General features: G+C 51.0%; 1 protein-coding gene across 5 annotated transcripts in view; it reads left to right on the top strand.

The window, feature by feature from the left end:
• The window catches only part of oxa1l (OXA1L mitochondrial inner membrane protein), a 34,379-nt gene extending 18,371 nt beyond the window's left edge, over positions 1-16,008 (top strand). For all 5 annotated transcript variants that reach the window (XM_072554585.1, XM_072554584.1, XM_072554588.1 and 2 more), the window contains exons 7-10: positions 9,823-9,927; positions 12,621-12,783; positions 14,894-14,974; positions 15,801-16,008. In XM_072554585.1, coding sequence (XP_072410686.1) covers positions 9,823-9,927; positions 12,621-12,783; positions 14,894-14,974; positions 15,801-15,916 — 465 coding nt within the window. In that variant the 3' untranslated portion in view covers positions 15,917-16,008. The remainder of the gene's footprint in view (positions 1-9,822; positions 9,928-12,620; positions 12,784-14,893; positions 14,975-15,800) is intronic.
• The last annotated feature ends 216 nt before the right edge of the window (positions 16,009-16,224 follow it).

The following is a 16,224-nucleotide window of genomic DNA, read 5'->3' on the forward strand; positions in this document are numbered from 1 at the left end:
TGTTGTGATGTCTCTCTCTCTGTCGGAGTGTAAGGATGGTGTTGTGATGTATCTCTCTCTCTCTCTGTCGGAGTGTAAGGATGGTGTTGTGATGTGTCTTTCTGTCAGAGTGTAAGGATGGTGTTGTGATGTGTGTCTCTCTCTCTGTCAGAGTGTAAGGATGGTGTTGTGATGTCTCTCTCTCTGTCGGAGTGTAAGGATGGTGTTGTGATGTATCTCTCTCTCTCTCTGTCGGAGTGTAAGGATGGTGTTGTGATGTGTCTCTCTGTCAGAGTGTAAGGATGGTGTTGTGTTGTGTCTCTCTGTCAGAGTGTAAGGATGGTGTTGTGATGTCTCTCTCTCTCTCTGTCGGAGTGTAAGGATGGTGTTGTGATGTGTGTCTCTGTCGGAGTGTAAGGATGGTGTTGTGATGTGTGTCTCTGTCGGAGTGTAAGGATGGTGTTGTGATGTCTCTCTCTCTGTCGGAGTGTAAGGATGGTGTTGTGATGTCTCTCTCTCTCTGTCAGAGTGTAAGGATGGTGTTGTGATGTGTCTCTCTCTGTCGGAGTGTAAGGATGGTGTTGTGATGTGTCTCTCTCTGTCGGAGTGTAAGGATGGTGTTGTGATGTGTCTTTCTCTGTCGGAGTGTAAGGATGGTGTTGTGATGTGTGTGTCTCTGTCCGAGTGTAAGGATGGTGTTGTGATGTGTGTCTCTCTGTCAGAGTGTAAGGATGGTGTTGTGATGTGTGTCTCTCTGTCCGAGTGTAAGGATGGTGTTGTGATGTGTGTCTCTCTCTCTCTCGGTGTGTAAGGATGGTGTTGTGATGTGTGTCTCTCTCTCTCTGTCAGAGTGTAAGGATGGTGTTGTGATGTGTCTCTCTCTGTCAGAGTGTAAGGATGGTGTTGTGATGTGTGTCTCTCTGTCGGAGTGTAAGGATGGTGTTGTGATGTGTGTCTCTCTCTGTCAGAGTGTAAGGATGGTGTTGTGATGTCTCTCTCTCTCTCTGTCGGAGTGTAAGGATGGTGTTGTGATGTGTGTCTCTCTCTCTGTCAGAGTGTAAGGATGGTGTTGTGATGTCTCTCTCTCTCTGTCGGAGTGTAAGGATGGTGTTGTGATGTGTCTCTCTCTGTCGGAGTGTAAGGATGGTGTTGTGATGTGTGTCTCTCTCTCTGTCGGAGTGTAAGGATGGTGTTGTGATGTGTCTCTCTGTCTGTGTTGGAGTGTAAGGATGGTGTTGTGATGTGTCTCTCTCTCTCTCTCTGTCAGAGTGTAAGGATGGTGTTGTGATGTGTCTCTCTCTCTGTCAGAGTGTAAGGATGGTGTTGTAATGTGTGTCTCTCTGTCGGAGTGTAAGGATGGTGTTGTAATGTGTCTCTCTGTCGGAGTGTAAGGATGGTGTTGTGATGTGTGTCTCTGTCGGAGTGTAAGGATGGTGTTGTGATGTCTCTCTCTCTCTGTCAGAGTGTAAGGATGGTGTTGTGATGTGTGTCTCTCTCTCTGTCAGAGTGTAAGGATGGTGTTGTGATGTGTGTCTCTCTCTCTGTCAGAGTGTAAGGATGGTGTTGTGATGTGTCTCTCTCTGTCAGAGTGTAAGGATGGTGTTGTGATGTGTGTCTCTGTCACAGTGTAAGGATGGTGTTGTGATGTGTCTCTGTCAGAGTGTCAGGCTGGTGTTGTGATGTGTGTCTCTCTGTCAGAGTGTAAGGATGGTGTTGTGATGTGTGTCTCTCTCTCTGTCAGAGTGTAAGGATGGTGTTGTGATGTGTGTCTCTCTGTCAGAGTGTAAGGATGGTGTTGTGATGTGTGTGTCTCTGTCCGAGTGTAAGGATGGTGTTGTGATGTGTGTCTCTCTGTCAGAGTGTAAGGATGGTGTTGTGATGTGTGTGTCTCTGTCGGAGTGTAAGGATTGTGTTGTGATGTGTCTCTCTCTCTGTCAGAGTGTAAGGATGGTGTTGTGATGTGTCTCTCTCTGTCAGAGTGTAAGGATGGTGTTGTGATGTCTCTCTCTCTGTCGGAGTGTAAGGATGGTGTTGTGATGTGTGTCTCTCTCTGTCAGAGTGTAAGGATGGTGTTGTGATGTGTGTCTCTCTCTGTCAGAGTGTAAGGATGGTGTTGTGATGTGTGTCTCTCTGTCGGAGTGTAAGGATGGTGTTGTGATGTCTCTCTCTCTCTCTGTCGGAGTGTAAGGATGGTGTTGTGATGTGTGTCTCTCTCTGTCAGAGTGTAAGGATGGTGTTGTGATGTCTCTCTCTCTCTCTGTCGGAGTGTAAGGATGGTGTTGTGATGTGTGTCTCTCTTTGTCAGAGTGTAAGGATGGTGTTGTGATGTGTGTCTCTCTCTCTGTCGGAGTGTAAGGATGGTGTTGTGATGTGTGTCTCTCTGTCGGAGTGTAAGGATGGTGTTCTAATGTGTCTCTCTGTCGGAGTGTAAGGATGGTGTTGTGATGTGTGTCTCTCTCTCTCTGTCGGAGTGTAAGGATGGTGTTGTGATGTCTCTCTCTCTCTGTCGGAGTGTAAGGATGGTGTTGTGATGTGTGTCTCTCTCTCTGTCAGAGTGTAAGGATGGTGTTGTGATGTGTCTCTCTCTCTGTCGGAGTGTAAGGATGGTGTTGTGATGTCTCTCTCTCTCTCTCTGTCGGAGTGTAAGGATGGTGTTGTGATGTCTCTCTCTCTGTCGGAGTGTAAGGATGGTGTTGTGATGTGTCTCTCTCTGTCGGAGTGTAAGGATGGTGTTGTGATGTGTGTCTCTCTCTGTCAGAGTGTAAGGAAGGTGTTGTGATGTGTCTCTCTCTCTGTGTCAGAGTGTAAGGATGGTGTTGTGATGTCTCTCTCTCTGTCGGAGTGTAAGGATGGTGTTGTGATGTGTGTCTCTCTCTGTCAGAGTGTAAGGATGGTGTTGTGATGTGTCTCTCTCTCTGTGTCAGAGTGTAAGGATGGTGTTGTGATGTGTCTCTCTCTCTGTCAGAGTGTAAGGATGGTGTTGTGATGTCTCTCTCTCTCTGTCAGAGTGTAAGGATGGTGTTGTGATGTGTGTCTCTCTGTCGGAGTGTAAGGATGGTGTTGTGATGTGTGTCTCTCTGTCTGTCGGAGTGTAAGGATGGTGTTGTGATGTGTGTCTCTGTCAGAGTGTAAGGATGGTGTTGTGATGTGTCTCTCTCTCTGTCAGAGTGTCAGGATGGTGTTGTGATGTGTCTCTCTGTCAGAGTGTCAGGATGGTGTTGTGATGTGTCTCTCTGTCAGAGTGTAAGGATGGTGTTGTGATGTGTCTCTCTGTCAGAGTGTAAGGATGGTGTTGTGATGTCTCTCTCTCTGTCGGAGTGTAAGGATGGTGTTGTGATGTATCTCTCTCTCTCTCTGTCGGAGTGTAAGGATGGTGTTGTGATGTGTCTCTCTGTCAGAGTGTAAGGATGGTGTTGTGATGTGTCTCTCTCTCTGTCAGAGTGTAAGGCTGGTGTTGTGATGTGTGTCTCTCTCTCTGTCAGAGTGTAAGGATGGTGTTGTGATGTCTCTCTCTCTGTCGGAGTGTAAGGATGGTGTTGTGATGTATCTCTCTCTCTCTCTGTCGGAGTGTAAGGATGGTGTTGTGATGTGTCTCTCTGTCAGAGTGTAAGGATGGTGTTGTGTTGTGTCTCTCTGTCAGAGTGTAAGGATGGTGTTGTGATGTGTGTCTCTGTCAGAGTGTAAGGATGGTGTTGTGATATGTGTCTCTCTCTCTCTGTCCGAGTGTAAGGATGGTGTTGTGATGTGTGTGTCTCTGTCAGAGTGTAAGGATGGTGTTGTGATGTCTCTCTCTCTCTGTCAGAGTGTAAGGATGGTGTTGTGATGTGTGTCTCTCTCTCTGTCAGAGTGTAAGGATGGTGTTGTGATGTGTCTCTCTCTGTCAGTGTGTAAGGATGGTGTTGTGATGTCTCTCTCTCTGTCGGAGTGTAAGGATGGTGTTGTGATGTGTGTCTCTCTCTCTGTCGGAGTGTAAGGATGGTGTTGTGATGTGTGTCTCTCTCTCTGTCAGAGTGTAAGGATGGTGTTGTGATGTGTGTCTCTCTCTCTGTCAGAGTGTAAGGATGGTGTTGTGATGTGTGTCTCTCTCTCTGTCGGAGTGTAAGGATGGTGTTGTGATGTGTGTCTCTCTCTCTCTCTGTCAGAGTGTAAGGATGGTGTTGTGATGTGTGTCTCTCTCTCTGTCAGAGTGTAAGGATGGTGTTGTGATGTCTCTCTCTCTGTCAGAGTGTAAGGATGGTGTTGTGATGTGTGTCTCTCTGTCGGAGTGTAAGGATGGTGTTGTGATGTCTCTCTCTCTGTCAGAGTGTAAGGATGGTGTTGTGATGTGTGTCTCTCTGTCGGAGTGTCAGGATGGTGTTGTAATGTGTCTCTCTGTCGGAGTGTAAGGATGGTGTTGTGATGTGTGTCTCTGTCGGAGTGTAAGGGTGGTGATGTGATGTCTCTCTCTCTCTGTCAGAGTGTAAGGATGGTGTTGTGATGTGTGTCTCTCTCTGTCAGAGTGTAAGGATGGTGTTGTGATGTCTCTCTCTCTCTGTCAGAGTGTAAGGATGGTGTTGTGATGTGTGTCTCTCTGTCGGAGTGTAAGGATGGTGTTGTGATGTCTCTCTCTCTCTGTCGGAGTGTAAGGATGGTGTTGTGATGTCTCTCTCTCTCTGTCGGAGTGTAAGGATGGTGTTGTGATGTGTGTCTCTCTCTGTCGGAGTGTAAGGATGGTGTTGTGATGTGTGTCTCTGTCAGAGTGTAAGGATGGTGTTGTGATGTGTGTCTCTCTCTCTGTCAGAGTGTAAGGATGGTGTTGTGATGTGTGTGTCTCTCTCTGTCAGAGTGTAAGGATGGTGTTGTGATGTCTCTCTCTCTGTCAGAGTGTAAGGATGGTGTTGTGATATGTGTCTCTCTCTCTCTGTCCGAGTGTACGGATGGTGTTGTGATGTCTCTCTCTCTGTCGGAGTGTAAGGATGGTGTTGTGATGTGTGTCTCTCTCTCTCTCTGTCAGAGTGTAAGGATGGTGTTGTGATGTGTGTCTCTCTCTGTCAGAGTGTAAGGATGGTGTTGTGATGTGTCTCTCTCTCTGTCGGAGTTTAAGGATGGTGTTGTGATGTGTGTCTCTCTGTCAGAGTGTAAGGATGGTGTTGTGATGTCTCTCTCTCTGTCAGAGTGTAAGGATGGTGTTGTGATGTGTGTCTCTCTCTCTGTCAGAGTGTAAGGATGGTGTTGTGATGTGTCTCTCTCTCTGTCAGAGTGTAAGGATGGTGTTGTGATGTGTGTGTCTCTGTCGGAGTGTAAGGATTGTGTTGTGATGTGTCTCTCTCTCTGTCAGAGTGTAAGGATGGTGTTGTGATGTCTCTCTCTCTCTCTCTCTGTCAGAGTGTAAGGATGGTGTTGTGATGTGTGTCTCTCTCTCTGTCAGAGTGTAAGGATGGTGTTGTGATGTGTCTCTCTCTGTCAGTGTGTAAGGATGGTGTTGTGATGTCTCTCTCTCTGTCGGAGTGTAAGGATGCTGTTGTGATGTATCTCTCTCTCTCTCTCTGTCGGAGTGTAAGGATGGTGTTGTGATGTGTCTCTCTGTCAGAGTGTAAGGATGGTGTTGTGATATGTGTCTCTCTCTCTCTGTCCGAGTGTAAGGATGGTGTTGTGATGTGTGTGTCTCTGTCAGAGTGTAAGGATGGTGTTGTGATGTCTCTCTCTCTCTCTCTGTCCGAGTGTAAGGATGGTGTTGTGATGTGTGTGTCTCTGTCCGAGTGTAAGGATGGTGTTGTGATGTGTGTCTCTCTGTCAGAGTGTAAGGATGGTGTTGTGATGTCTCTCTCTCTCTGTCAGAGTGTAAGGATGGTGTTGTGATGTCTCTCTCTCTCTGTCGGAGTGTAAGGATGGTGTTGTGATGTATCTCTCTCTCTCTCTGTCGGAGTGTAAGGATGGTGTTGTGATGTGTGTCTCTCTGTCGGAGTGTAAGGATGGTGTTGTGATGTGTGTGTCTCTGTCAGAGTGTAAGGATGGTGTTGTGATGTCTCTCTCTCTGTCGGAGTGTAAGGATGGTGTTGTGATGTATCTCTCTCTCTCTCTGTCGGAGTGTAAGGATGGTGTTGTGATGTGTGTCTCTCTGTCGGAGTGTAAGGATGGTGTTGTGATGTGTGTCTCTCTGTCGGAGTGTAAGGATGGTGTTGTGATGTGTGTCTCTCTCTCTGTCAGAGTGTAAGGATGGTGTTGTGATGTGTGTGTCTCTCTCTGTCAGAGTGTAAGGATGGTGTTGTGATGTCTCTCTCTCTGTCAGAGTGTAAGGATGGTGTTGTGATATGTGTCTCTCTCTCTCTGTCCGAGTGTAAGGATGGTGTTGTGATGTCTCTCTCTCTGTCAGAGTGTAAGGATGGTGTTGTGATATGTGTCTCTCTCTCTCTGTCCGAGTGTAAGGATGGTGTTGTGATGTCTCTCTCTCTGTCGGAGTGTAAGGATGGTGTTGTGATGTCTCTCTCTCTCTGTCAGAGTGTAAGGATGGTGTTGTGATGTGTGTCTCTCTCTCTGTCAGAGTGTAAGGATGGTGTTGTGATGTGTGTCTCTGTCACCGTGTAAGGATGGTGTTGTGATGTGTCTCTCTGTCAGAGTGTAAGGCTGGTGTTGTGATGTGTGTTTCTCTGTCAGAGTGTAAGGATGGTGTTGTGATGTGTGTCTCTCTGTCGGAGTGTAAGGATGGTGTTGTGATGTGTGTCTCACTCTCTGTCAGAGTGTAAGGATGGTGTTGTGATGTGTGTCTCTCTCTCTGTCAGAGTGTAAGGATGGTGTTGTGATGTCTCTCTCTCTGTCGGAGTGTAAGGATGGTGTTGTGATGTCTCTCTCTGTCAGAGTGTAAGGATGGTGTTGTGATGTGTGTCTCTCTCTCTTGTCAGAGTGTAAGGATGGTGTTGTGATGTGTCTCTCTCTCTGTCAGAGTGTAAGGATGGTGTTGTGATGTGTGTGTCTCTGTCGGAGTGTAAGGATGGTGTTGTGATGTCTCTCTCTCTCTGTCAGAGTGTAAGGATGGTGTTGTGATGTGTGTCTCTCTCTCTGTCAGAGTGTAAGGATGGTGTTGTGATGTGTCTCTCTCTGTCAGTGTGTAAGGATGGTGTTGTGATGTCTCTCTCTCTGTCGGAGTGTAAGGATGGTGTTGTGATGTATCTCTCTCTCTCTCTGTCGGAGTTTAAGGATGGTGTTGTGATGTCTCTCTCTGTCAGAGTGTAAGGATGGTGTTGTGATGTGTGTGTCTCTCTCTTGTCAGAGTGTAAGGATGGTGTTGTGATGTGTGTCTCTCTCTGTCAGAGTGTAAGGATGGTGTTGTGATGTGTCTCTCTCTCTGTCAGAGTGTAAGGATGGTGTTGTGATATGTGTCTCTCTCTCTCTGTCCGAGTGTAAGGATGGTGTTGTGATGTGTGTGTCTCTGTCAGAGTGTAAGGATGGTGTTGTGATGTCTCTCTCTCTCTGTCAGAGTGTAAGGATGGTGTTGTGATGTGTGTCTCTCTCTCTGTCAGAGTGTAAGGATGGTGTTGTGATGTGTGTCTCTGTCACCGTGTAAGGATGGTGTTGTGATGTGTCTCTCTGTCAGAGTGTAAGGCTGGTGTTGTGATGTGTGTTTCTCTGTCAGAGTGTAAGGATGGTGTTGTGATGTGTGTCTCTCTGTCGGAGTGTAAGGATGGTGTTGTGATGTGTGTCTCACTCTCTGTCAGAGTGTAAGGATGGTGTTGTGATGTGTGTCTCTCTCTCTGTCAGAGTGTAAGGATGGTGTTGTGATGTCTCTCTCTCTGTCGGAGTGTAAGGATGGTGTTGTGATGTCTCTCTCTGTCAGAGTGTAAGGATGGTGTTGTGATGTCTCTCTCTGTCAGAGTGTAAGGATGGTGTTGTGATGTGTGTCTCTCTCTCTTGTCAGAGTGTAAGGATGGTGTTGTGATGTGTCTCTCTCTCTGTCAGAGTGTAAGGATGGTGTTGTGATGTGTGTGTCTCTGTCGGAGTGTAAGGATGGTGTTGTGATGTCTCTCTCTCTCTGTCAGAGTGTAAGGATGGTGTTGTGATGTGTGTCTCTCTCTCTGTCAGAGTGTAAGGATGGTGTTGTGATGTGTCTCTCTCTGTCAGTGTGTAAGGATGGTGTTGTGATGTCTCTCTCTCTGTCGGAGTGTAAGGATGGTGTTGTGATGTATCTCTCTCTCTCTCTGTCGGAGTGTAAGGATGGTGTTGTGATGTGTCTCTCTGTCAGAGTGTAAGGATGGTGTCGTGATATGTGTCTCTCTCTCTCTGTCCGAGTGTAAGGATGGTGTTGTGATGTGTGTGTCTCTGTCAGAGTGTAAGGATGGTGTTGTGATGTGTGTCTCTCTGTCGGAGTGTAAGGATGGTGTTGTGATGTGTGTCTCTCTCTCTGTCAGAGTGTAAGGATGGTGTTGTGATGTGTGTCTCTCTCTCTGTCGGAGTGTAAGGATGGTGTTGTGATGTCTCTCTCTCTCTGTCAGAGTGTAAGGATGGTGTTGTGATGTCTCTCTCTCTGTCAGAGTGTAAGGATGGTGTTGTGATGTGTGTGTCTCTCTGTCAGAGTGTAAGGATGGTGTTGTGATGTCTCTCTCTCTCTGTCAGAGTGTAAGGATGGTGTTGTGATGTGTGTCTCTCTCTCTGTCAGAGTGTAAGGATGGTGTTGTGATGTGTCTCTCTCTGTCAGTGTGTAAGGATGGTGTTGTGATGTCTCTCTCTCTGTCGGAGTGTAAGGATGGTGTTGTGATGTATCTCTCTCTCTCTCTGTCGGAGTGTAAGGATGGTGTTGTGATGTGTCTCTCTGTCAGAGTGTAAGGATGGTGTTGTGATATGTGTCTCTCTCTCTCTGTCCGAGTGTAAGGATGGTGTTGTGATGTGTGTGTCTCTGTCAGAGTGTAAGGATGGTGTTGTGATGTGTGTCTCTCTGTCGGAGTGTAAGGATGGTGTTGTGATGTGTGTGTCTCTCTGTCAGAGTGTAAGGATGGTGTTGTGATGTCTCTCTCTCTGTCGGAGTGTAAGGATGGTGTTGTGATGTGTCTCTCTCTGTCGGAGTGTAAGGATGGTGTTGTGATGTGTCTCTCTCTCTGTCAGAGTGTAAGGATGGTGTTGTGATGTGTGTCTCTCTCTCTCTGTCGGTGTGTGAGGATGGTGTTGTGATGTGTGTGTCTCTGTCAGAGTGTAAGGATGGTGTTGTGATGTCTCTCTCTCTCTCTGTCCGAGTGTAAGGATGGTGTTGTGATGTCTCTCTCTCTCTCTGTCGGAGTGTAAGGATAGTGTTGTGATGTGTCTCTCTCTCTCTCTGTCGGAGTGTAAGGATGGTGTTGTGATATGTGTCTCTCTCTCTCTGTCGGAGTGTAAGGATGGTGTTGTGATGTCTCTCTCTGTCTCTGTCGGAGTGTAAGGATGGTGTTGTGATGTCTCTCTCTCTCTCTGTCAGAGTGTAAGGATGGTGTTGTGATGTCTCTCTCTGTCTCTGTCGGAGTGTAAGGATGGTGTTGTGATGTGTGTCTCTGTCGGAGTGTAAGGATGGTGTTGTGATGTCTCTCTCTCTGTCGGAGTGTAAGGATGGTGTTGTGATGTGTGTCTCTGTCGGAGTGTAAGGATGGTGTTGTGATGTCTCTCTCTCTGTCGGAGTGTAAGGATGGTGTTGTGATGTGTGTCTCTGTCGGAGTGTAAGGATGGTGTTGTGATGTCTCTCTCTGTCTCTGTCAGAGTGTAAGGATGGTGTTGTGATGTCTCTCTCTCTCTCTGTCAAAGTGTAAGGATGGTGTTGTCGTAATACCTCTCTCTCCCCCTCTCTCTCCCCCTCTGTCAGTGTAATGATGGTGTTGTGGTGATCTCTCTCGCTCTCTCTCTCTGCAGCTTGGTGCTGAGTCCGGTGTTGACAATCCGAACCTGCGGACGATGAAAGCTGTGTTCCGGATAATGCCTTTAGTGATCCTCCCGTTCACTATCTCTTTCCCCACGGTGAGTGTTCCACCCCACTGCCACAACTCGCTCCGGGCTTGGATGTGCGCCTGTCTTGTTTCAGCGATTCTGAAAGCGCCCTTTGTTATTGGCCGTACCCCCTGTAGCACGTGCAGCTTGTCCCCTGTCCCTTGGCCATTTCTGGGCTGGCTTTGAAATCAGCTTCCGCTCTGTCCAGCCCCTTGGCTCCTCTCGTGGCCCTAGCTCGGAGAAACGGGATTTGGCTGCTTTTCTGGGTGGTGTTGTCAGACCAACCGTCTTCAGCTGCTTCCTTTGCCCTCCAGACCCCTACGTCCGCTCCACGTGGGTACGTTCACCCATGTCAGGGGTCGATGGTCTCCTGTCGCTCCCATGAGTTCCTTGCTGAGTTGAGTTTCCATCAGTAAAAGGGGAAGAGGCAGCAGAGAGGAGTTGACAGCCTCGCTCTCATTGAATGGTGGAGCGGATTGGATGGGCTGAATGGCCTTCCAACATTTTACCGTCTTCAAGATTGCCCGATGTTCAACAAGTAACAATTCAGCCCCATGAATGCCAGCGATGACTTCTCCCACAAGAGAAATCTAACCATCGCCCCCTTGACGTTCAATGGTGTTACCATCACAGAATCCCCCCTCCCCCCCACTATCACCATCCTGGGGGTTCCCATTGAGAGAGACTCTAACCATCGCCCCCTTGACGTTAATGGTGTTCCCATCACTGAATCCCCCCCTCCCCCCCACTATCACCATCCTGGGGGTTCCCATTGAGAGAGACTCTAACCATCGCCCCCTTGACGTTAATGGCGTTCCCATCACTGAATCCCACACTGTCAACCCCCGGGATGTTGACGTTGACGTTGACATTGAGCAGAAACTGATCTGGAGGGGCCCCATAAACCCAGCGGCTCCAAGAGCAGGTCAGAGGCTGGGAATCCTGCAGTGAGTCACTCCCCTCCTGAGTCTCCCCCCAAAGCCCTGTCCAACCATCGACAAGGCCCAAGTCCGGAGGGTGAGGGAATACTCCCCACTTGCCCCTGGACGGGGGGAGGGGGGCAGCTCCGACAACACTTGGGGAAACTCGACACCGTCCAGGGACAAAGCAGTCCCCCTGCTCGATTGGCCCCACACCCACCGACACCCCCTCCCTCCCTCCCTGCACCCCCCTGACCCTCAGTAGCTGCAGTGTGTCCCATCTACAAGACAACCTGCAGGAACTCCCCGAGGCTCCTGAGACAGCACCTTCCCCAAACCACCCCCCCCCCCCCACCCCAAACACGGCCACTTCCCTCCTGAGGGTCAAGGAGGGGGGCGGGGACACCAGCCCCCCTCCCCATCCCGACTGGGAAATCTATCGGGGCCCGTTCCTTCCTGGGTCCGGATCCTCGTGTTCCCTCCCTGAGGGAGGGTGTGGGTCTGTCCTAGAGCACGTGAACTGCAGCTCCCCCCTTCCCCCCCCCCCCCCCCCCCACCCCCACCCCATGCCCGGGTCTGTCTGTCTTTCCCCAACAATCCTTTTGAGTCTTGTCATGTGTCACCCACTCTCTCCTGTTTTTGGTTTGTACAACTCAGCGGATGTCTAGAGGGGCTGTGTGATTGGAGGACTCGCCCTCATCCTCTTGTGTGCAAACTCCAAATCCGAGACTCCAAGGTGCACAGACGGCGACCTGTGTCCCCAGGATCTGCCCGGTCACCCTTCTCTGGGCTGCCCCCGATGACCAGTCTATCTGTGCTTTGATACGTGACCCCGAAACCTTTCACCGTATTCCCTCGCTGGGCTCTGATGAGTGCCTTGTACCATCCCTCCCTGTTCCCTTTGAAATAAAGACCAACATTGTGTTTGCCTTCCCTGAGACCTTGGAACACTGGCGGGTGTTTTTTTGGACTCATGAACAGAGACACCCAGATCCCTCTGTTCTGTAACTTCCTTCAGTCTTTCACTGTTTTCAATAATATGAGCAGCACCTCTCCTCTTCCTGCCCAAGTGCAGAATCACCTGTATGATATCCCACCTGCCAAGGTTCCTCTGTGCTGTCAGCCTCTGTTCCCGATGTAGCCGGCTCTTGTTTCATTGCTGAATGTGTGTGGTCCGTTATCGAAACACCTTCTGGAAATCCAGTAAATATATTACACCCACTGCTCCTTTCTGTATTCTCCTGCTGTCCTAACGGAAAGAGTTCTGGTCAATTAGTCCAGTCTGATTAAGTTTTGCCGGAGTGAATAGCGTGTTTTGAAATGGTCTCTCTCTCTGTGTATCTCTCTCTCTGTGTCTGTCTGTCTGTCTCTCTCTCTCTCTCTCTCTGTGTCTCCTGCTCTCGCTCTCTCTCACTCTTTGTCTCTCTCTCGCTCTGTATCTCTCTCTCTCTCTCCTTCACTCTCTCTCCCCCTCTTTGTCCCTCTGTGTCTCTGTATCTCTCTCTCCGCTCTGTATCTCTCTCTCCGCTCTGTATCTCTCTCTCCGCTCTGTATCTCTCTCTCTCTCTCTCTCTCTCTCCCCCCCCCTCTCTGTCTCTGTCTGTCTGCCTGTCCCTCTGTGTCTCTCTCGCTCTGTATCTCTCCCTCCCCCTCTTTGTCTGTCTGTCTGTCTCTCTCGCTCTGCATCTCTCTCTCTCTCCCCCTCTGTCTCTGTCTGTCTGCCTGTCCCTCTGTGTCTCCCTCTCTCTCTCTCTCCCCCTCTCCCGAGCTGTCCCCCCCTGCCCCCTGCTGTCTCCCCCCCAGGCGGTCTTCACCTACTGGCTGACCTCCAACCTCTACTCCCTGGTCCAAGTTGCCTTTCTGCGCCTGCCCGCCGTCCGCAGGAAGCTGAAGATTCCGGACCGGATCAAACACGACGTTTCGGCGCTGCCTCGCAACGAGGGCTTCCTCAAGAGCATGAAGTCGGGTAGGGGGTCGGGGGAGCGATGGGGGGGAGGGGAGCGTGGTTTCAGACCTGCACCGGGAGCTCACGGCTCTGCGGCCGGCTGTCTCTCCATCTCCGAAAGTGAACCCCTGCCCAAGGCCACCTCCGTTATTCTAATCCCGTCCTCCAGCACGTCGCCCAGCAACGTTGGCGCGTGGAGGGCGCCGCACAGGTGTGGGTGTGTGAGGGTGTGTGTGGGTGTGGGTGTGTGTGTGTGGCACGAGCTGTCAGAGGAGATGGTGGAGGCTGCTACAATGGGATGGGGATGTGAACAGGAAAGGTGCAGAGGGTTACAGGCCCAGTGCCGGCCAACGGGACGGGAATAGGTCAGGGGTATCTGGGTCTGTTTCCGCGCCGTACCTCTCCCTGACTCGATCTGCTCTGGGATGGCCGGCTGGTTCAGTGAGTGGGCGAGTGCATCGTGCGCAGAACGCACTTGGGCAAGAGCCGTCGGGTGACTGGCGCAGCAGTTAGGTTTGGATAAGTCCACGAATAGGAGAGGTTCGGAGCGATATGGGCAGGCAGCTGGAAGAGGAGGGGCTGGTTTAGTTCGGCGTGGAGTGGTTGGGCCGAAGGGTCGGTTTGAGTTGGACTTTCAGAGTAAGGGGCGACTTACTGCAGCTCGACCTGGTCCTAGCGAGATCCCGTTGAGGATCGTGAGCAGTTTTAATCGTCTCATTTATGGGTAACACTGGCTTGGCCTAGCCTTTATTATGGGTAATTTAGCATGATCAATCCACCCAAACCTGCACATCCCTGGGCACTATGGGTAATTTAGCATGGCCAATCCACCCTAACCTGCACATCCCTGGGGCACTATGGGTAATTTAGCACGGCCAATCCACCCTAATCTGAACATCCCTGGGGCACTATGGGTAATTTAGCACAGCCAATCCACCCTAACCTGCACATCCCTGGGCACTATAGGTAATTTAGCACGGTCAATCCACCCTAACCTGCTCATCCCTGGGCACTATGGGTAATTTAGCATGGCCAATCCACCCTAACCTGCCCATCCCTGGGCACTATGGGTAATTGAGCATGGCCAATCCACCCTAACCTACACATCCCTGGGGCACTATGGGTAATTTAGCACAGCCAATCCACCCTAACCTGCTCATTCCTGGGCACTATGGGTAATTTAGCATGGCCAATCCCACCCTAACCTGCACATCCCTGGGCACTATGGGTAATTTAGCACGGCCAATCCACCCTAACCTACACATCCCTGGGCACTATGGGTAATTTAGCATGGCCAATCCACCCTAACCTGCTCATTCCTGGGCACTATGGGTAATTTAGCATGGCCAATCCCACCCTAACCTGCACATCCCTGGGCACTATGGGTAATTTAGCACAGCCAATTCACCCTAACCTGCACATCCCTGGGCACTATGGGTAATTTAGCACAGCCAATTCACCCTCACCTGCACATCTTTGGATTGTGGGAGGAAACCTACACAAACACGGGGTGTTGGGGAGGTGGGGGGGGGGGCGGGTGTGAAATGTGTAAACTCCACGCAGGCAGTTGTCCCGAGGCTGGGATTGAACCTGGATCCCCGGCGCTGTGAGGCAGGCTTCGCTCCCCCCCTACCCCACTGGGCCAGTCCCTGGTTGCGGGACGGATTACCTTCTGAGCGAACGGTCAATCAATCGGGCTGCATTTCTTGGGAGAATGAGAGCTGCTCTCACTGAAACATCCCGGGGCTTTGACAGGGTCCGTGCTGAGATAATGGTTCCCCCTCGTGGGTGAGTCCAGGACCCAAGGGACACCAATTTAAGATGGAAGCGGAATTCTTTCTTCTGCGTGTTGAGAGCCTTTGGGGAGTACCCCAGAGAGAGAGAGATGCCGTGGCAGGGTGCGAAGGCTGAGACAAATTCCCAATCGGCCGAGGGGAACGGGGCAGGTCGACGGTCGGGATATCGCAGCAGACACCCGAATGGCTTCATCCTGTTCTTTTATTCCTGACAGTCTGCTGGCCCGTTCTCTTGACGATCCCGGCGCCACCTTAAGGCAGTTCTGAGCTTGACGCTGGCGTGGGGTAAATTGCGAAGGGTTGATGTGATCGGTTGCTTTGTCTGTACCCGACAGGCTGGAAAAACGCCCAGGCAGCCCAGCAGCTTCAGGAGAGGGAGAGGAGGATTAAACATCACCTGGATCTGGCGGCGAAAGGTTAGTCACGTCCGGGCTTCATCCTGTCTGAGAGGGGAGCAGTTCATCCACCCCCAACACTGACAGCACAGCGTAAAGCTCCCGCTACACTGTCCCCGCATCAAACACTCGCAGGGCAGGGACAGCCCGGGGTTAGACACACAGTAAAGCTCCCTGTACACTGTCATCCCCATCTCAGGGACAGGGACAGCACGGGGTTAGATACAGAGTAAAGCTCCCTCTACACTGTCCCTCCATCCCAGGGCAGGGACAGCCCGGGGTTAGATACAGAGTAAAGCTCCCTCTACACTGTCCCTCCATCCCAGGGATAGGGAGAGCCTGGGGTTAGATCCAGAGTAAAGCTCCCTCTACACTGTCCCCACCCCATCCCAGGGACAGGGACAGGGACAGGGAGAGCCCGGGGTTAGATCCAGAGTAAAGCTCCCTCTACACTGTCTCCCCCCATCCCAGGGACAGGGACAGCACGGGGTTAGATTCAGAGTAAAGCTTCCTCTACACTGTCCCCCCATCCCAGGGACAGGGTCAGCATCGGGTTAGTTACAGAGTAAAGCTTCCTCTACACTGTCCCCCTATCCCAGGGACAGGGACAGCACGGGGTTAGATACAGAGTAAAGCTCCCTCTACACTGTCTCCCCCCCCCCCCCCCATCCCAGGGACAGGGAGAGCCCGGGGTTAGATACAGAGTAAAGCTCCCTCTACACTGTCCCCCCATCCCAGGGACAGGGAGAGCCCGGGGTTAGATCCAGAGTGACCTGGATGAGGTGGTGTCAGTTGGCCGTGGCTGGCTGCCCAGTGGGTTTGACCGGATGTTCCTCTCTGATCCCAGGGCCCCTGAGGCAGACCTTTGCTGAGAACCCAGTGCGGCAGAAGGAGAGTACGTCCAGCCCTCTCGGGAGAGAGAGCCAGAGCAAGAAACGCCCATGGGAGGACACCATCGGCTAACCAGCCCCTCGGCCCATGTGAAGGAACTCTCTCTCTCTCGCTCAGTGTACAGCAAGTGACTTTTTATTAAAAGCTGTTTAAGTCCGTGTGAACCTGTGATTGGATGGATACAGATGCTGCGACCCTGCGCCCAGCCTGAGCACCTTACCGGACATGTTAATAGTGCCCTTCAAACTGTGAGGTACCAAGTCAGTGCTCTCTGTCTGTCACACTGCTCCCACTCTGTGCTCCCCACTGTCGGCGGGTCAGTGCTGAGGGAGTGCCGCACTGTCGGAGGGTCAGTGCTGAGGGAGTGGGCGCTGTCGGAG

Source organism: Chiloscyllium punctatum, chromosome 36 (assembly GCF_047496795.1).
Source record: "Chiloscyllium punctatum isolate Juve2018m chromosome 36, sChiPun1.3, whole genome shotgun sequence".
Classification (NCBI taxonomy): Eukaryota; Metazoa; Chordata; class Chondrichthyes; order Orectolobiformes; family Hemiscylliidae; genus Chiloscyllium; species Chiloscyllium punctatum.